Genomic DNA, 22185 nt, shown 5'->3' on the forward strand with positions numbered 1-22185 from the left:
CATTAAAACGAATAATAAACCCATTACATGTTTATTAATATATTTTTAGGAAGAATAACTATTTTCCAGAACAAAAGAAATTTAGTGAAAAGAGTGGCATTCTTTTCCATATTTTTGTCAAATTCTGGATTCTCACATCTGCTTATACATTCAATCTGTTATACCATGTTAATATATATATTTATATAAAGTATATGAAGAAAATCTGGCCTCACATAGATATATAGTTGGAAAAGGAAGTAATGTTTTAATAGGTAAATTATACCTTGGTATTATTTTGAAAGCAGTTATGACCTCCCAAACCCCCTAAATGATCTCAGGGGTCTCTAGGAGTCCTCCAAGCACACTTTGAGAACTACTGATCTAGCCCATTTTATAAATGTAGGAATTGAGTGCTCCATCTAATAGATTTAGCATAACATATTTCATACAAATATATGTAGGCATGATTGCACATGTTTAATCTATATCAGATTGCTTGCTATCTTGGCAAGATGGTAGGAGGAATAAAAATTTGGAATTCAAATTCTTAGAAAAAATGAATATTGAAAATTATTTTTACATATAATTGAAAAAATAGAATTATTTACCAAAAAATCTCAGATGAATGTAAATATACAGGGATTATTGTTATCTTCCCTGCTGCACTGAAGTGCACTCTCCAGTGTGTTCTTTATTAGTTTTACTTGGCATTTGATATCTTTGAGAATTCATTTGTTTTCCACTGAAGGAAGCTGAGACTACCAGGCAGGATGTAGCTTTTCAAAAGGAGGTGTACTATATGAAAATATTCTCTGCGCTTTTTTCTTCCTTCCTCACCCCCTCATGTCTGTTGCCAATTTTACCAAAAAGGATGATCTTATTCAGTCAGTTTCCAGCTGTATCTGATTCCTTTGTGACCCCCTTTGTGACTTTCTTGGCAAAGTTGCTGGAGTGGTTTGCCATTTCCTTCTCCAGCTCATTTTACAAATGAGGAACTGAGGCAAACAGGGTTAAGTGACTTGCCAGGAGGTAATACAGCTAGTAAATGTCTGAGGCCAGATTTGAACTAAGGAAGAAGAGTCTTCTTGACTCTTAAGTCCAGCACTATCACTGTACCACCTAGGTGCAAGAAAAATTCCTTCAATGAGGAATCATACCTTTTTCTAGAATGTTGTTGAAATCTCCTTTCTGTCACTTACATGTGAACTTATGGTCTCCCACTGTCAATTCTAAGCCACTTGAGGGCAGGGACCTTTTATCTATGTCTTTGTATCTTCAATATCTGCTACTGATGATGTTTGTCGTTCATTTTTTTTTTAGGTTGCTGTTTTGCTTTTGTTTTTCTTTTTCTTTTTTTTTTTTTGCAAGGCAATGGGGTTAAGTGGCTTGGCTTGCCCAAGGCCACACAGGTAATTATTAAGTGTCTGAGGCTAGATTTGAACTCAGGTACTCCTGACTCCAGGGCTGGTGCTCTATCCACTGCACCACCTAGCCTCCCCTGTCCTTCATTTTTGAAGAAGACAGGACATCAGGAAGGTGATGCTATGACAAGCAAGTGAATTGAATTTGGCAAGGATGGGCTATGCGATATCACCAGTGACCAGATATGAATCAGGATAACCAGAGATGGCCCTGGATATCATCAAGGCTAAGTAATTTGCTCGAGGTCATACAGCTAGTAAGTGTCTGAGTCTGTATTTGAACTCAGGTCTTCCTCAATTCAGGGCTGGTGCTCTTACCCACTTCACCATCTAACTGTCCCTAGAAAAATTCATGGCATGTAGAAGTCAAAAAATACATTTTGCTTGCTTGATTGAAATTTAATAGAAAGAATCTTGAATATTCTTTCTAAAACTGTTTCTGGGCCAGCTAGGTGGTATGGTGGATAGAGCACCAGCCCTGGAGTCAGGAGGACCTGAATTCAAATCTGCCCTCAGACACTTAATAATTGCCTAGCTGTGTGATCCTGGGCAAATCACTTAACCCCATTGCCTTAAATTAGAAAAAAAAATTAGCTGTTTCTTAATTTTTTTTCTATAATAAAGTTTCAAATAGCTGTAGTTTTCACATTCCATTAAAGTGTTACATGGTACATTTCCCATCACTTTCTCTTGAAAGGTAACCAGAAAGTAACACTATATCTTGTAATATTTTCTTGGCTTTGGTGAACATAAGTTAACTTTTCAGTCATATCCTAATGGGGTGGTAGTCTGTTCATTCCACAACAAAAGTGATCATTTGTACCATCAAATGGCATGTTTGTGCAAACCACTGCCTACTAGTTCTTGATGTATGGTTTGGGTTTCTCAGTCTGATGAACAAGAAAAATTGCTATTTCTTCATCTTTGATCATGCTGAAACTTCACTGGGAGATAGGAAGTTCACCATATGATTTTGTGAGACTCTCTTGTAATATGATCCTTCAGTCATGTTCAAATAACTAAGTACTTTTCAACCCTTTCTGCACACTTCCAATAGCTCTCAATATCACAAGTGTCCATCACAGCATGTTGTCTTCACAATTTTCTATAATGTGCCAGAAATTTCTCTGTAATCTAAAAAGAAAAATATCTTTGAAAAGAAATGTATTTCTTCTAAAACCTACATTTATTTTAATGTCAACTGTTGCTGCTGTTATCAGAAACTATAACTAAAATACAAAAAAAAGTTTCAGAGCTTTCTGGAACCCCAAAGAATTCAAAATGATTCTGAGCCCAAAAGTGGAATTCCCAGAAAGATGTCTATAGTAGCGAAGGAACAGTCCAGCAAGAGATATTTATCTAAATATAGCTGAAGACATGAAGGTTACATGTGACATGTGATTAGTGGTCTCCTTGGCAAAAAGCAGGATGACTGTGAGTGACTGAAAAGGTTTTGTGTAAGGTTATAGTATCAGGGAAGTCCAGGCAAGACTTGTCTATCCGAAAGATAAGAAAAAGTATGAAAAAAGAGGTAAGTTGTTAATAAGTGTTAGGGGTTAGAAACAGCACAGCAATAGCAGAGGCAAGTGGGAGGAGGGCAGCAGAAGTGACTACAGTAGCAGCAACCAGAGTCAACAGCAAAGATGGAACAGCTCAGCCATCTGTGGGGAAAGGAGTCCTATGTCTGGATTATTCACTTATCCAGAATGACCCATTCCCTAATGAGTCTGGATAGGAGAATTTTTTTTATTTTTTTTAGTTTTTGCAAGGCAGTGGGGTTAAATGGCTTGCCCAAGGCCACACAGCTAGGTAATTAAGTGTCTGAGGTTGAATTTGAACTCAGGTCCTCCTGACTCTGGGGCTGGTGCTCTATCCACTGCACCACCTAGCCGCCCTGATAGGAGAAATTTTGAAGGAGGATGATAGAATAATTATCTGATTAATTTCATTTCCCTTCATCCTAAAAAAAACAAACAAACAAACTCTGTCCCTGTTATTGTCAAAGGGCTAATACCTCTAGATTATGTATGTCCTTTGAGAGAAGCCAAAGACTTCAATAGGGGAATGTCAGACATAAGATAATATGAACAGAGAATCATAGATAACATCAGTCTTTCAAATCCAAATAAAGTGGTTTTTCCCCCTATCATACTATGCAAGACTAAAGACAGAAACAGCAGATTCTATGAGAATTCATATTTTCACTGCTTAGTTACCTCCTTTCGTGTTTAATTGCCCTTATTCCATACTGCTGTAAGCAGAAAACTGGACATTTTTACAATCATTCACTCAGGAACATTCAATGAAAGACCTTGCCCTGCCCCTTCCACTTCCATTTTCCTATGGATGCTAAAAGGGGACTCAGACAACTGTTACATATGGATAGGATCTAGGACTTACAAGGATAATTGTGACAGTATTGACTTGCTTACACTAAAAATATAGTCTTATTTACACAGTTCCTTCCGCCACTGCTACAGAACAACCTTGGCCAATCTAGTAACATTAGCAGTTAAATAAATATTGTCCACATTCACAGATGCCCTGCCAACTCTTAGAGTCAGCACCCATACATTGCTCCTTCTATAGTGGAGGTTTTTTCATCAATGGGACACTTTTTCTCTGTCTCACTTCTTTAAAAAAAAAATTAGGTATAGGGGCAGCTAGCTGGTGCAGTAGATAGAGCACCAGCCCCGGAGTCAGAAGTACCTGAGTTCAAATCTAGCCCCAGATACTTAATAATTACCTAGCTGTGTGGCCTTGGGCAAGCCACTTAACCTGATTGCCTTGAAAAAAATCTAAAAAAAAATTAGTTATGGGCACTGTACCTATCTTATTTCTCCCTCTATGACAGTCTCACCTCTCTCTGTTTTCCATCTGTTTCTATATTTTGATTACCCTTACCCCTGCCTCAATACCTTTCTATCCCCTTACTAGCAAGGAATTATTTCTTCTTGAGGGAAATTCTCTCTCTCTCTCTCTCTCTCTCTCTCTCTCTCTCTCTCTCTCTGTCTGTCTGTCTCCACCCTCTCTGTCTCTCTGAAGTTTTCAGTGGTATGAAGTTCAGTTAGGAAAAGGGGCCACAACATATAGCCCCTTTTGGGGATTGGAAACAAGAGAATGGGTCCTGGGACAAAAATGTCAAAATAGTGTGACCCTGGAGTCATAGAAGAAGATCATGTGTTTAGTACCAGCCAGAAGAGGACCACTGAGCATGGGAATGATGTCTTGGAACTCTCCAGAAAAGGAAGTACACCTTCATCAGAGAGGAAGCATAGTTACCCCAAATGATATCCTAGACAAAGCCTTTAGTCTGACCTTCATTTCTCAACATTTGCTGTCACAGAATTTTAATCTGCAGCATAGAGGAGAATTCAGTCCCAGAGCAGTAGAATTATCTGATTAATGCTGAATGCTGAATAATTCTGACTTCTGTTTAAGATGGTGTGATTTTGTTTTATTTTGTTTTTAAATAAATTTATATTTACTTGCTAGAGCATAGTGACTCAGTGAAGTGCTATTATGCTTTACAGCATAGATAATACCTTTATGTAGATTTTAAAAAGCAAAGCTCCCCTCCCACCCCTTATAGGCTGGTGTCTGGTATTTATATAACATTTTATTGTTTCAAAATTGCTTTTATAACCTCCCAAATTAGTTGTGACCCTGAGGTGGCTCTGTAAGAACACCAATTCCCCTGGATTCTCTTTATAGTTTTTAAAACATTGTTCCTTTCCAGAATTATTTAATTGTATGCCATAAAGATACAATTAACTCTGACTCCTGGAAAGATGGGTTTAGTCAAAGCAGCCATGTTCCTCACATTGCATCATTTTACCCTGGAACAGTCTTAATCTCTAGGTTGAGGTTGACTTCCCCTGAAGTGGAGTGCTGTGGAAAATCATAACCCCATACAATGGTGGGGGGGGGGGGGAATAACATCAAATATTGCCTTGGAGCAACTCGTCCTGCTTCTTCTCAATACTTCCCAACAGGAGATGTTGAAAGAATAAATAAGAAAATATATTGTCATTCTGACTTCCTGAAAAGAGACTTGTTTTATAATGGTGTAATAAAATATTTGTAAAAGTACTTACTCAATAACTGGCACATAGGAGGCATTGTAGAAATTCTTATTCATTCCTGCTCCTTTTTTGAAAAACATATTCCCTAATTCTCAAGATTTGAAGAAATATCTAGGTTGAGATGAATTGATCTATCCTTTCCTAAAGAATCACAGAATCTTGTTTCATGATTTGGTGCATTTAGAATCTAAAAGGGTTATTCCTAGATGATGTGTTAGCTGTCATCTAATCCAACCCCTTCCTTTCATGGTAAAACTGAGTTCTAAGGAAGTGAGTTGCTCAAAGTAACACAGGTAGCTAAATAGTAGACTCAAGATTCAAAGCTAGTTCCTCAGATTCCAAATTCAGGATTGTTTTCTCTCTGCCATGCTACCAGATGTCGACCCATTTGTTTGATAAACTCCAAAAATTGGAGGCATCTGAAACAGATGAGAAGCAAGAGTTGGAATGTAGAAGATAAAAAAGCTTTGCCAACCCCGTCACTCAAGAGGTCCTAGTATCACAGAAAGCTCACCTATATTACTAGACAGATACCAAAGGAAGTTATCTTCTGCAATATTTGAAATTCTATTTCTAATATCAAGCCCGAAGCTTGAAACATGTTTTGTCAAAGGTGACGATACTGTTATTATCATCACTTCCATGTCTACCTTTGAGCCTTGGATCCAAGAGATCTGCAACAGCAGGAATCGCTTTGTGTTCAGGAATTGCAGCGATCAAAGAGGACAGATTTTTTTTAATGTAAAAATCTTCCTATTTCACAGCTTTGAGAAGGGAGGGAAAGTCTGGGTCACTTTATGAACATCTCATCAAACATTTTCTCAATCTTTTTTTTAACTTCAAAACCTTTTCAGTTTTTTTAATTTCTAGAAAATTAAAAAAAACAGATTCTAGAGGAGGAAGAGATTGGAACTTCCCAATCAAAATAGTTTTCCCTTTTTTTCTGGGTATTTCTTTTTCTTAGAATACATAGACATAGGGTTGGCTAGGTGATGCAGTAGATAGAGCCCCAGCCCTGGACTCAGGAGTACCTGAGTTCAAATCCACCCTCAGACACTTAATAATTACCTAGTTGTGTGACCTTGGGCAAGTCACCTAACCTCATTTGCCTTGCAAAAACCTAAAAAAAAGAAAAAAGAATACATAGACATAAATATGAGTTAAATATAAACTCTCTTACAGTTCCTGCTTCCATCTTTTAAAATATTTAATTATATAGCATGAGTTTTCATCTCTTTGTTTTCTAGGAGTTTTAAGTGAGCTATTTTGGAATTTTATTTATTCTGGACATTCTCAGGTTCCCGATGACCTTTAGTAATCTAGATATTTTAGCAAATACTTGTTCTTTCCTTCTCTAATTTGCTAATGATGTAATCTTTTAGATCTAAGTCAAGTATCCATTTTCTCCATATATGGTATAAAGTGTTGGTCTCTAAACCTAAATACTGCCAGACAGCTTTCCAATTTTCTTAGCAGTTTTTGTCAAATAGAGCCCAGATGGGTTTTGGGGGTTTATTAATCACTAGACTACAAGGTTTTTTGCTTCTGTGTTCTTCTATATTTTAAACAATGCAAAATTCTAATCTTTTCCTTCATTTTCCAAATACGAAATTGTGTTGATGATTACAGCTATGAAGTATAGTTTGAGATCTGTTACCATTAAAACTCTTTCCTTCTCTATATTTTCATTATTTTCTTTGGGATTCTTGATCATTTGTTCCTTCAGGTGAATATTACTATTTTTTCCTAATTCAATAAAATAATCCTTTGTTAATTTCATTTATATGGAACTGAATAAGAAAACCAATTGAGATAGTACTGTTATTTTTATTATATTGGCTCAGCATATACCCACAAGCAATTAATATATTTCCACTTATTGAGATCTGTGTTTATTTTCTTTGGCAATGTTTGAAGTTGTATTTATCTATCTGATTACTTCTATATCTCTTTTTTCTGGTTATTGTTAAGTCATTCAGTCATGTGCAACTCTTTGTGACCCCTTGTATGAGGTCTTCTTGGCAAAGATACTGGAAGTGATTTGTCATTTCCTTCTCCAGTGAATGAAGACAAGCAAAGATTATGTGACTTGCCTAGGGTCACACAACTAGTGAGGGTCTGAGGCCAGATTTGAACTCAGGTCTTCCTTATTCCAGATCCAGCACTCTATTCATTGAGCCAGCTGCCTTCTTTGCTGAACCATCCTCCCTATCACACATCCTGTGAGTCTGCCCTAGAGCTGTCCTGGGTCCTCTTCACTTTTCACTTCTCTCCTCTCCATGCTCTCACCATGCTCTCATGGTTGTACTTCTCATTTCTATGCATAATGCTGACAGATCTTTGTGTCCCTCATCTTCAGTCTTTCCTCCTGAGTTTCAGCCTCAAGTCACTAACTGTCTATTGGAAGGTTAAATGTGGATATCCTAGAGACATCTCAAATCAAATACATTGACAATAAAATTCATTATATTTTTCCCTGACTCACCCAAATTTGGGTCAAAGGCATCTCCTTCCCATATTCTAGATTTCAAACCTCAATATTTTCCTCCATTCCTTACTTTCTCTTAACCTATCACCTCTATGCAAAAACAATTGCTACCTCAGTTTAGGACCTCATAATCTATCACCAAGACTATTGAAACAGGCCCCTGATTTATCTCCCTGCCTCAAGCCTTTCCCCACTCTAGTCAAGCCTCCAGCCAAAAGCCATGGTGACTTTCCTTAAGCACAGATCTATCCAGGTCACTCTCATACCCAATAAACTCTAATTGCTTACTATTGCATCTAGGATGAAATTAAGATTCCTTGTTAAGCTTTTAAAACCCTTCATAGCCAATGTGACCAGAAAGGATAATGATCATTGTTGGAAGGGTTGTGGGAAATCTGGGACACTATTACACTGTTGGTGGAGCTGTGAACTCATCCAACCCTTCTGGAGAGCTATTTGGAACTATGCCCAAAGGGCAACAAAAATGTGCATACCCTTTGACCCAGCAATATCCCTACTGGGTCTATATCCTGAAGAAATGAAGAAAAAGGGTAAAAACATTACTTGTACAAAAATATTTATAGCAGCCCTGTTTGTGGTGGCAAAGAATTGGAAATCCAGTAAATATCCTTCAATTGGGGAATGGCTTAGCAAACTGTGGTATATGTATGTCATGGAATACTATTGTTCTATTAGAAACCAGGAGGGACAGGATTTCAGGGAAGCCTGGAGGGATTTGCATGAACTGATGCTGAGTGAGATGAGCAAAACCAGAAAAAAAAACTGTATACCCTAATAGCAACATGGGAGTGATGATCAACCTTGAAGGACTTGCTCATTCCATCAGCGCAACAATCGGGAGCAATTTGGGGCTGTCTGCAAAGGAGAGTGCCATCTGTATCCAGTTAAGGAGCTGTGGAGTTTGAACAAAGTTCAAGGACTATTCCCTTTAATTTAGAAAAAAAAAACAGATATCTTATTGTCTGATCTTGTTACCTCTTAGAATTCTTGTCTCTTCTCTAAGGATATGATTTCTCTCTCATAACACCCAATTTGGATCAAGGTACAACATGGAAATGAAGTAAAGACTGACAGATTGCTTTCCGTGGGGGGGGGGAGTAAGATTGGGGGGAAATTGTAAAACTCAAATAATATCTTTAATAAAAATTAATAAAAAACAACCCTTCATAACACTGTCCCAACCTACCTTAGCAGTCTTAGTTTATATTATTCCCATTCACCTATTCCATAATTCTGCCAAATTGACCTTTTTTTCCCCTTTCTCCTTCCTGTCTTCAGGAATTTACAATACTTGTCCTCCATACCCAAAATGTACTCCTTCCTCTTCTCATAGAATCCATCTGATCCTTCAAGAGAAAGGCTAATCACCATCTTAGTTATGAAGCTTTCCTTCATCTCTACAATTGCTATTTGGTTTTTCCTGGGATGCCCATAAAAGTTCTCTTTGTTTACAATTAAGGAAAAAAAATTGAATGAAGTATTTTTGCATCCCTATATTCCTAGCTGAGAAAAGGTAGTGGTCTTCAATTTTTCAGACCACTAAATGGTGCAATAGAGATAACTCTGGGATTGGGGTCAGGAAGACTCATCTTCCTGAGTTCAAATCCAACCTCAAAAAAAAAATCATTAGATTGTCACCCTGGGCAAACTATTTAACCTTGTTTGCCTCAATTTCCTCTTCTGTAGAGTGAACTGGAAAAGGAAATGGCAAACTATTCCAGAATTTTTGCTAAGAGTCAAAAATGACCAAACATCTTCATTTTGTGCAATTATGTTTCTGTCAACCAAGAAAGAGTATATTTTTTAAAGCATCTAATAAGAAAAGGTCCAAAATTTCAGTTGTTTAACTTGTCTTCTGGAGAGTTTCATGTTTGTTGACAGGAGCAAAGGCAAACTAGTTTTGTTTCGTTTTCTAATAATTAAATTTAAGATATTTTTGGTTAACAAAAAAATGATTTTCTTTTTCCATTCCCCCTACTATTGAAAAAGCAAAATTCTTGTAATTCTTGTGATACATATCCCTAATTTTTTAAATATCTCATACTTCATCCTGACTGTCTCATAACCATTCAGTTATACTTTTTGCTCTTCAGTTATTCTTCCTATTAGAAAACCACAGTATTGTAGATTTCTAATTTAACAATTAATATCACTTTTGAGTTAAAAAACAACAATGCTTTCCTTCTTTCCCCATAGAAATCATTCCTAATAGGTTGTTAAAGCAAGGGTAAATCAGATGAAGGCATTTAATTAGTAACAATGAGATCTCACAAACTGATTTTTCTTCCTTGGTTCATTTAAAAAGCAAGGTCACTTGAATTTTAGCCCAGAGGCTAAGCACTGGATAGAGCTCTTGACCTTGAATCAGGAAGACCTGAGTTCAAACCCTTCCTTGGACATTCTTATTGGTAGGATCCTGGACTTGTCACTTAATCTCTACCTCAGTTTCTTCAACTGTAAAATTGGAATAATAATAGTATCTGCTCCTAGGGTTGTGAGGACCAAATGAGATAGTATTTGTAAAATACTTTTCAAACCTTAAAGTACTATATAAATTCTAGCTATCATCATCATCATCATTATTATTATTATTTCATATTTCAATATTACCATTCATAGTGGAGTCCCTGCTTAGATGAAACACTGCACAAAACTAAGTATCCATATCTGCAGAAGAAGTATGAGTGACCAAACCCCAAAATGCAGAATTCACAGGCATTCAGATGAACATTTCAAACTGTCCATTTCAGAGGCATCAGCAATAGGTTCCAACCCAGGTTACTTGATCATCCTGACTTTCATGTACTCAGTTAATGGATCTTTCATGTACCTGAACCTAACTTGTAAATGTCATTCCTGTTCATCTCTGTACAGGATTTCATTTCTTCTCATTTCCCCTGATACATAGCTTCCATCCTCAGACTGTACCTTTTGGATACTTTATTGAAAAGTGAGTTCGCCTGACCAACTTCTTACAGGCCTGAATTATAGCTATCAAGGATCTTCATGAAGGAGTCAGTAGTCTTCTTGTTCTGGTGATCCTGATAATCAGAAGTCATCTATCTTTTCTCTAGGAAAAATGTAGAGTCTTCTTTGATCTCCTTCATGTCTACCTCCTGGCTTCCCTGACTTCCTTCAAGCCTCAGAAAAAAATCATACTTTCTACAAAAAGCCTTTCTCAACCCCTCTAAATGCTCATATCTTCCCTCATTTGATTATCTCTAATTTATCCTGTCAATACATTATTTGTACATGGTGGTGAGCATGTTGTCTTATTAGACATTGATTCCATCAGACTGTAAGTTCCTTGAGGGCAGGGACTGTCTTTTGTCTGTCTTTGTATTCTCAGATCTTCCCATAGTGCCTGAGTAGAAAGTTAATGTTTACTGAATGACTATTCTGAGGGCCTAGAGAATCTATCCCTGACTTGTATATGCAGCTTTTGTAGGGAAGAGACTTCAGTGTCAGTGACTATGTCCTTAGCCTTCCCCTTTTGTTTTCTCCCATGCTCTCAAAGAAACCAAAAGCATTATAGAGCATATCACCTTCTTGGCCCAAATCTGAACCTTCCTGGGATGTCCATACTGACTAGATAAGGTGTCATTGGTGTTGGAAAGAATCAAAGGTCATATGAACAGTTGTCTCCACTGACATCACAACTGAAAAAAGTCCACTTCTTCAAGACTTTGATCCAGGAGGTTAGGAGCAGGGAGGATGAGATGGCATAAGGGAGTTTGACAGCCCCATATATGCTGAGAACATGGTGAGAGTAACGACAGCCAAGTGTTGGCTATTGCAACCTTCTGCATTAACTACTCAGACTGACAGAAACAAGTTAGCTTCCAACCTTGAAATGCTGAATATGGGGAACCGGTTCTGAACACATCTAATTTCCATGGAATGTTCCTGCCATATATCATAGATATACATCAAATATCACAAGATCATAGTTAAAACTAGAATCACAGATGATCCATATCAACTCCTGCTTCCCCGCTCCAATTTTTTAAATTAAGAAACTGAAGCAGGGTGTGGTAGTACCAACCTATAATGCAGTCTATCAAAGAGGTTGAAGCTGGCAGTTGTCTTGAACTCAGTAGTTCTAAGCTACAGTACGTTGTGTCAATCGGGAAAACTCTCAGGTATGGGTGAGCTAGTTGCCTAAGGAAGCCCAGGTCACAAACAAAGCAAGTCTCTTGCTGATCAGTAAAGCCCTGGGAAAGATGAGGAGACCCAGTCTTTGGAAAAAAACTTTGGACATTCAGAAAATTAAGTCTCATTAAGATAATGATTGACCTCAGATCTGTAATTAGTCAAGATGCACATCCATGTGGTCATCTTCCAGATCCACTTTTCTCTTCTTCACATCACTCTACTGTACTATCCATATATTGTACAGTTCTTTGTGATTCCAGGAACCTTCAAGGGAAGCGGAAAACCCAGTGGTTTAAAACCTAAACCCCAGTCTTCTCTCCTGAGAGCTTGGCTAACCAAGCTTTTTGTCTCTAGTACTGAAAGCTCTCTCACCATTATATCCTCTGGGACCAGCCTGGTTTATTCCAAAGCCTTTAAGAACTTGATATCCTACAGCCTAACTCCATAAGAAAATGTTTCATTATAGCTAGAGCCATATTGGTAGTAGTAGAAAAGACTAATAGCCAACCTATCTGGCTTATATAACACATGAAACCAGTTTTTTATAGATTCCCAATTTAAAAACAAATACACAGAAATTCTCACCTTCAATACCATCAGCTTACCCTTGTTTCCTACCTAGTCTTCAGGTCTACTGACTTATTTGTCCGGGCATTTAGAACTGATCACCTCTCTCTCTCTCCAGACACTCTATAGCTGTTAGCCATGTTGATCATGTTGGCTCAGTTGTCAGTGTCAAATATTGTGAATACCATTATATATTTGGTGTCATCAAAACTGATCCTCAACTTCTCACTGATAATTGTATCATTAATTTAATTCTAAGGTTCCCATCCACACTCATCCTAAGTTTTATCAAAAGGTTTTTTTGCAAATGAGGGGGCAGCTAGGTGACACAGTGGATAGGGTACCAGTCCTGGAGTCAGGAAGACCTGAGTTCAAATGTGGCCTCAGACACTTAATAATTGCCTAGCTGTGTGACCTTGGGCAAGTCATTCTTAACCCCTTACCTTAAATAAATAAAAAAATTTAAAATTTTTGAAAATGTTTCCCTCCCTTGATGGGGCTTTGGTGTTTTAAAAACTATCTTTTAGTGATTTCATGACCTAGTGAATAGACTTCTGGATGTTGAGTCAAGAAGACTCTTAATTTAACTCTTAGCTACGTTAGGCACTTTCTAGCTGTGTGACTATGGGTAAGTCTTAACCTTTCTAAGCCTCAGTTTCTGCATCTATAGCAGGGGGAATAGTAGCACAAAGTTAAAGTGCTCACAGGTTCAATGATATAATTTATTTAAGTGCTAATAGTGGTGACCAACACTTATTTTTGTTGTTATTATTGAATTATGATTATTAGTATGTCATTAATCCCACCACAATCAGAGAACTATAACATTCCCCATAGTGCTGATTTCTTGGCAATCAGCCAAGATACTTTCACATCTATTGGTGCAGGTCACCATTTTTATACAGAGCTAGACATCTATACACGACATTCTCTAGATCTCAACAGCCAGAACAAAAGGAAAGAGTGACCCAGGACCAATTCAACCATGCCCTTTCCACTTTGTAATACCCATAAATACATCCCAGCATTTTTTATTGTTTTCCAGTTTTCAGTGGAGCATCACGTGGTGATAACATTGTCATTTATTCACGAGTTTCCAAATGCCTGAACTAATCTGCTCAGTTCAGACCTATCTTCACCTCTCATGTACAGTGAGAAAAATAATCTATTTTATGACAGAAAATTAAATTTCTTGCACACTTATTGGTCAACAGAAGGAATGCTGTAGTCATAGAAAATAGGTGTGGTTCTTTCATGAAAGGCTTTCAAGAACTGTGAGTTCATTGAAGTTCATTGCTCAACTTTGACAGCTTCCCTCACAGACATACTAAAGAACCCCTAAGATAACAATAACTTAAAGGGGTAATAGGATATTTTTTTTTTGTTTGCCAACTAGGTAAAGTAGTGGATAGAGCAATGGATTAGAATTAAAAAAAAAACCTGAGTTCAGATTTGGCCTTGGGTGTTTACTAAGCTTGTGATTCTGGCCAAGTCTTTAACCTCTATCTGTTTGAGTTTCTTCATCTGTAAAATGGGGATAATAATTGCATAGTTTCTAAAATTATTGTGAGGGTCAAGTAAGATACTATTTGAAAAACATTCTGCATACTTCAAAGCAACATTCAAATGCTAGCTATAATAACTAGCTTTATTTGTTTGTTGCTAAGCATGGTGTTAGCGCAGATGAAGCAAATAGAAAGGGAGAAAATGAAAACTAGATTAGAAAGTATTGATCAAGTAAGAACATGAAGGAATTAAAAGATAATGTGCTCAGAGGCTCAGATGAAGAAAAATTAGTCTTGCCAATGAGCAAACATACCATTGAGATGTGGAGGAGGGAAAATGGAGGTGCTCAGGGTAGGTATCCTTAATGTTCTTAATAATGTAGCACAGTGCTTCGCATATGGTAGGTACTATAGAAATGCTTTTTACCTTCCCCTTCAGTAAAATAGGAGGCAAGATTATCTGCTGAGAGAGTTAGGCAGGAAATACGTCTGGGGCTTGGGAAGAAAATTTGCAATAGAGGCTATGGACAAAGTAGCTTAAATCAACAGGACAAAAATCCAAATATGCAGCAGTTATGTAGCATCTATTTGTAATTGCTTCTTTCAGCTTTCTGTGGGTTTCTTCATCTATACTCAAGAATAGAAGCCATGAAAACCTATCTGAAAGTTAATCAGAAAGAAGAGTTGAAAGGCAGAAACAACAGTAGGTCAAGGGATAGGGAATTCAAGAACAGAGAAAAGCTTATTAAAATGGCTTACAAAAAAAAAATTATCTACCATAGAGTTAATACTCTGGATGGAGAGGAGAGAATCCCGAGTGGGGGGGGGGGGGAGAGAACCAGAAGGAAAGGGGCAAATGAAAGGCCCAAAGATTGCAATAAGTTGAAGAGCAGGTATAGCTGATAGGGCATGGAAGCATTAGGAGACTGCAGTCAATCAGGGGAATTGCAAAGTTCAAGATTTAGAAACTATAGCAGTTTTGAGTGACAGAAAAGTCTAAAGAAGTGTGTTCAACTCAAGCCCTGCAGGCCACACGCAACCCTCAAAACCCATTCATGCAACCCAAGTCAAGTAACCAGAAAATGAAGGAATAGGTGAACACATATTGCCTTTATTGTAACATCACAGACCAGCTTACCCTTTAACTAGCATGGCTTGACTTTTGCACATAACTAACATTGTACAGTCTTGACTCCTGGAATTTTTGGGTTTTTTTTTACAAAAGATATGCATATAGGAATTAGGATATGTATTTTAAAACATTATATGACATCATAATTGCAACAAACTACTTTCTCTGTGTAACAGTAATTGCTATTTTGTCACAGGACTTTGAGAATAGATTACAAGATTTTAGAAACAATCAACTGCATTTCACTATATTTTCAAATTCCATTGCAAACTTGCCTTCTAACTTGCAAATAGAATGTATAGAGTTGCAATCATAAAAGTATCTTAAAGAAAATTTCATTCAATTTTCTTCTTTGGACTTTCACATGTTGTACCTGCCTCAAGTTTTTGTTGGGCAATACAACTTGGAAAAGCTAAAAAGTTGGGTAACTGAAGTTAGGTAGAAATATTCATTAGAGTTGAGGAAGTTGATGAACTGTTAAGAGTGATTATTGAAGTCATTAAGAATGGCAGCAGAGGGGTGGCTAGGTGGCACAGTGGATAAAGCACCAGCCCTGGAGTCAGGAGTACCTGGGTTCAAATCTGGTCTCAGACACTTAATAATTACCTAGCTGTGTGGCCTTGAGCAAGCCACTTAACCCCATTTGCCTTGCAAAAATCCTAAAAAAAAAAAAATAAGAATGGCAGCAGAAGATGGGCTGGAAAGAAAATCAATAAGCAGGGTATCTAAATCATTGAGATATGTAGAAGAATATTCTGGAAGGAAGTGTCAGGCAAAGACAAGAATCAAGCAAAGGTGATATAATAAAATGCAGGAACATTAAATGAGGTGACCTTTTTGAGTGAGAGCCAAGGAAAATTATGGAATAGGGAGGAAGAGGCAAGGAGTATAGTTTCTTCTGTCTATCAGTTGTGGCAATATATAAATATTGTAGGGATAGTAAAGAACTGTTGGGTATGGAGATACATTAGAAGATAGAAGTTCCTCTTTGGTGAAGGTTATCAGTAATTAGAGTTGAACATAGATTTCATTAACTCTTGCATCATGGACTAAAGTTCCTTAGGGAAGTTATCAGATAGAGGAAATAGACTCAGAGTCAGAGCTTTGAGCAGTGAGTTTGTCTGGTGCAGTTCCAGAGAACTGAAGAAGAAGCATATTTCCTAGTTCTTGAGAGAGGGTAATAGATTCAAAATACAGAATCAGAGTCCTTTGGGGATATGGCTAATGAGGGTATTTGCTTTACTTGCCTATGAATATTTGTCATGGAGGTTTACTCTTTTTTTTCCTCCTTTTTTGTTCAATTGGTAGAAGGGAGTAGAGGACAAAAAATGTCTGCTCAGTGGAAAAAAATAATTAAATTAAATATTTCAAATAAGCTGATGCAAGAGTAGAGAGGCTATGTAGAGTGCAAGACCAGCTAGTGGTGGTGACATTCATGTTGAGCTCCTAGGTTTTCACCTGTTAATTCTTAGTTTTTGGTAAGTGTGAGTTATTGCCATGTGTTTATGTTTATTTAGAATCATGAATTATGGCTCTTGAGAACCTAGCCATACCAAACACCAGAACAAAGGGAAGATGTAATGATGAATCCATGTTCTAGGTTCAGCCTAGAGCCACTCATTCATTTGACTTTTATTTCATTTCTCCCACTTCAAGGGACAGAAATTTAGTTTGGGCAGTTAGGTAGACCCCAGTTCCTAAAAGGCTTGAAAGAAAGAAACACCATTTTTTAGAAAGATTTTATTTATTTTGAATTTTGCAATTTTTCCCCTAATCTTGCTTCCCTCCCCCAGAAGGCAGTCTGTTAGTATTTGAATTGTTTCCATGGTATACATTGATCTAAATTGAATGTGATGAGAGAGAAATTCTGCTCATCTCACTCAGCATCAGTTCATGCAAATCCTTCAAGGTTTCCCTGAATTTCCATCCCTCTTGGTTTCTAATAGCACCATAGTGAAGAAACACCATTTTTTAAGGCAGTGATAACGTATATATGTCATCCTCAAATGAAAATCAGGTATCAGTTAATACCATAAGTTACAAATAGTACAAGAGGAAAAAGTTTATAATAATGAAGAATTTGTTTACAATAGATTGATGGTTCCAAAGTGCACAGTGAAAGGGACAGAGGAGGATGAGGGACTGGGGTAGTACAAGTTTGAACTAGGTAAAGATCAATAGAAAGGCAATCAGTAGAAAAGCAGGTGGAAAGTTATGAGGTAAATGAGGCTTACATCAAGAGCAGTGATTTTTGATATTAGTGATTAGTAGAGCAAAAGGTGAGGAAGCAAATTGAAGGGACTTGGTAACCATAGGGCACAGTTACTTGGATATACTTTATTTTCCTGGTAATACTCTAATCATTCTAATGCTTGCCATGATTCAAAATGCCACTGGAAAGTGGCATGTTTATAAAGAAATGAGACTAATTTCCCTGTGGCTCATGACATTAGCCATTTCTTTATACTGTCACCTCACATACACATGTATGTGTATATGCATATATGTGTGTGTGTGTGTATGTATACACACATTCATAGGTATGTATGGAAATAGAATGGGGTACTGAACTTGGAAAAGAACCAGAAAAAAAGTTAAGTCATATGCCTAACATTTTTCCTCCCCACCCACAGTGCAGGCTTCCGAAATGTGAGTGGGTGTGTTGCAATATCACTTTGAATAGATCAGCTGAATAGTAGAGAAAAGAAAAACACTTTGTCATTACTTGAAGAGGAAAAAATAAATCATAAATGCATCAAAGATTTCATTTAACATTTTTCATGGTGACAAAAAAGCTCTCATTTACTTTTAAAGACCCAAGACTCCTAGGTATAGGGAGCAGTTTGGAGTCCTAGAGACTTATACTTTAAAAGACAGCAATTCATCATTGTTCAAGAAGAAACCTTTTTGGAGAAGGATGTACAGAGCTGGGATGGGGAGAAAATGGTATAAGAAAGTAAAGAAGCAGCATAGACTGAACACCTTTTTACCTCCAGACATACCAGGTATATTCTCTGGCCTAGAATTCCCTAGTCCCGGTGCCCATCAACAAAGATATTAATAATGAAACCCATATAATCTACAGTTCTCCATCTGTATAGCAGGAATAATCTGTACCATGGGAGAGAATATCCTCACTGAAAAGATTCTATATCCATTTGAGTATTGTTGATAGGAGATCCTCAAGTAAGAGTTAATATATAAAAGCAAAGAAACCATATTTTTTCATCCACAAGTCTGATAAGAAATCCTATTAACATTTCTAAAGTGGCAGTTTAATAGTAAAGGCATATTTCTGAAAGATTATTTCATCTCAATCATGCATTTAAATTTAGATGAAAGGGAATTTGGAGCTCTTGGAATCTATGAGACTAAATATTTCTCTAAAAGGTTAGTTTACAAATACCTGTGAAGTCATCATTCTGGTAAATTGTTCAAAGGTTTGGGGTTTTTTTCTCAAGTAAAAAAAATCTTATTAATTGATTTCCATATTTTTTTTCTGCCTTTCATTTCAGAACGGTTTGATCATCACTGTCCCTGGGTAGGCAACTGTGTGGGGAAAAGAAACTACAGATTTTTTTATATGTTTATTTTATCTCTGTCTTTTCTGACAGTCTTTATATTTGCATTCGTTATCACCCACGTCATTCTTCGTAAGTATGCTGGCAAAATGAGATTATGTATGTAGTCATTTGCTTAACTTTGGTTTTTCTGATTTATCTAACTTTGTTTTAATATTTTGATCACTCAAGGTCCTCTTTTTCTTCTTTTTTGCTTTTCCTTTTTCACATTTCCAACTTGCCCCTCCTTTTTTTCTTTTCTCACTTTTTTTTCTCTTTCTTCCCTCTTCCCTATTGCCCTCCCCAGTCCTACCAAGAATGGTTTCCAACTTAGTGACCTAGTCAGTCTTTCCTTTATAGAACTTGATTCCTTGGAACCACTGACATAATTTTTACCTTTCAAACCATAGAGCTATCAAGTTACTTAACTTTCTCTTCATGTGGGTGGTTCTTTTAAGTGATAAGCCTACACTTGACCCCTAAGGACCATACTTCAACTGCTGACAGTTTAGTTTAGCTAGATTTTGCTGTGAGTTCCCTAAAACCAGAATGTATTGCTTATGCCTGGATTGGGTTTCCTGGGTCATTTTAACTTCTTTCCTTTTCTTTGTATATCTCTTTTCCATTCCAATTTAGTTTGGTTTTTTAAAAGAATGAGTTTGTTGATCTATGTATAGAATTTGCCATAAATAAAAATTTTCACAAGTCAAAGTAGGATATTTGACCTATTTATTGCCTAATGAATGAAGTAACTTCTAAGGAAAACACTCTTAAGAAGTACTGTACTTTTCTTATACTAAGAGTGTTGGTTCAAATGATTTTAAGTTGATTTTGCTGAGATATAAGTATCTATTCTCTCCCTTATAAACCTGAATCCTCATGCTGAAAATCACTCAGAATTTTTTCTATCCCTTATTCTTGCTCTTCTTGTCAGGTAACGATGAGAAGAGAGTTAATTGGCTTTTGGCTATAAATTTAAGCCTTTAAAGATCCATTAGAGTTCCATTAGCAACATTAAAAGACTAACATATCCACATTCCTGAAGTGTAACCACCCATTAGAAGGTACAGAACGTCTTGCTGGCATGCTTCCGGAGATATCTGAAAATAGGCTTCCTCTTCTTTCATCACAGCAGTTCTAAAACCTCAAATGGAGTTGCTAATGCCAAAGTTGGGCTTCAAAGTTTTTCTCTTGCCCTTTATGGTGGTTTGGGGGGGTGGAAGGTAGAGATGAAGAATATGAGATAAGAGCTATTTCTTGGGTGTAATTCAATTTTTAATTATAATAAATGTAATCACCCAAATTTTTAAGATTATTTAAAATAATAGTACCAATATTCTTGAGCTAAGATCCTTTCCTCTGAATTTGGAACAGATTGGTCTGGAGCAATCTATGCACATTAAAACTTAGGATACAATTTGGAAGACTTTTCTAAATTATTCAGCTCCTTCAAACAATGCAGACTATAGTTCCCCAGGGTCACCCTTCCTGAATGTTATCAAAGTAACAGAATAGTTAACCCACCTCAAACAGGAGAAGAGGAATGATGGGAAAACCAAGCATATCACTTATTATTTTCAAAGGAAGTAACTACCCAATACAACTAAGGGAAAAATATTAATAGCAGAATGCACTGATGCTGATCAGTTTGATGTCTTTAAATACTCCAAAGTGCTTTCATATCTATTTTATGGTGTTTAATGAATCAATACTTTAAAGAATTATTTACAGGGATACAAATCTTTCTGTATTTCTATGCTTGTATCCCTCTCTCTCCACCTTAACTTACTTTCTCATTATATAATCATATATATGTATATATATATACATATATACACACACTTGGACACATACACACACACACACACACACACACACAATAAAAACATGCACTCTTAAGCAGGAAGTTGCAACCTAATCCTTGTGGGCATAGTTGGATCATGATGTAAAAAGGAAGATTCTCAGTGTTCTTTAAATTTTTCTCAGTTATTAGTAGTCATTTTCACTTTTTACTTTTAATGCAACATTGATTGTTCATCAGTTTTCCCATGCAATACTTTGTTTAAAAAAAGATAAAAAAATTCCATCAGCCTGTAATGCATCATAAGATTTTTTAAACAAAAACAAATAAAAAACAATGTTTTTCTTCCTTCTCCCTACCTGTCCCTCTATATATATCTCTAAGAAAGAAAAAAGGAAAGAAAGAAATCCTTCGCCCAATTCCTTCTTATATATCCTGTGGTCCTTTGAAGAAATGTCTTCAAATGATCACTGTTTTGATCTGTAAATGCAAAAACCTTTGGTAAGGACCAAAATCTGCTTGATTGTAACTGATGCTATATATCAGATGTACTCACAGAGTAAGAAAGAAAGACAAGACATAAAGTCAAAGGAAAGTAAAAAATATTGCTATCAACATAATATTTGAAATCCACAATTTTAGAATTTCTAAGTATAGAAATGAAAGTTTTAGAAAACCAATCTCATTTATTTTCAGTAAGGTAAAGTTAAGAAATAACACTGTCCTAATTTTGTATCATGACTGCCTTCCCTGCCTTATCTTCCTTAATCTTAAACTTCTTTTGGTTCTTGATTGTTAAGGGTTTGCGTAAGAGAAAAGTAGAACTTTATTTATCCCTTTTGTTCCATAGGAATTGAAGCACTTTAAACATCAATTTTTCCATTGTTTGTTTCTTACACAGTTCCTCATGTCATTTACCATCAATTCCCATCCACCCACAGAGCAACTCTTTGCTTCACAGGAGTATAGGATAGGTACTGGGAAGAAGAGTAAATTGTGAATTAGGTAGAGAATAAGCAACTTCGGGTGACTCCAGGATGGGCTTTAGAACTGGGAAAATATACCTCCAATTGCTAATTTCCCATTATCTATATTGACAAGAATTTACTTACTTTTCTGTGCTTCTCCTTTGTAACCTAGCTCCATTAACATGGCTACATTTCAGGGGAACCCATGTCCCCTAAAGCATAATGATGACAGTTAAGAAGGAAAAGCCTAGATTGTAACCCAGTTAGCCGGTAACATTGACAGTGACTCTGCTCCACTGGCAGTAACTGGTAAAGGAGATCCACTGTAGAAGCATTTTTTTTCAAATGAAAGTAATACATCAATGCCTGAATAAAAAACAATACTGTCCTCTGGTCAGAATAAATTTTACTCAGGCCTTTAAAGAATCAAATCTAAAAGAATTGTTATAAGCTCAAAGTCTGTGATCCTGTTTATGCTGGGTGCAGAAGTCTATTATAAT

At 36.6% G+C, this 22185-nt stretch overlaps 1 protein-coding gene across 4 annotated transcripts in view; it reads left to right on the forward strand.

Annotated features, from left to right (window-relative positions):
- ZDHHC14 (zDHHC palmitoyltransferase 14) overlaps positions 1 to 22185 on the forward strand; it is a 354193-nt gene that overhangs the window by 281519 nt on the left and 50489 nt on the right. For all 4 annotated transcript variants that reach the window (XM_074187912.1, XM_074187914.1, XM_074187913.1 and 1 more), the window contains exon 4: positions 18872 to 19009. In XM_074187912.1, the coding sequence (XP_074044013.1) occupies positions 18872 to 19009 (138 nt within the window). The remainder of the gene's footprint in view (positions 1 to 18871; positions 19010 to 22185) is intronic.

Source organism: Macrotis lagotis, chromosome 5 (genome assembly GCF_037893015.1).
Source record: "Macrotis lagotis isolate mMagLag1 chromosome 5, bilby.v1.9.chrom.fasta, whole genome shotgun sequence".
In the NCBI taxonomy this organism is placed as follows: Eukaryota; Metazoa; Chordata; class Mammalia; order Peramelemorphia; family Peramelidae; genus Macrotis; species Macrotis lagotis.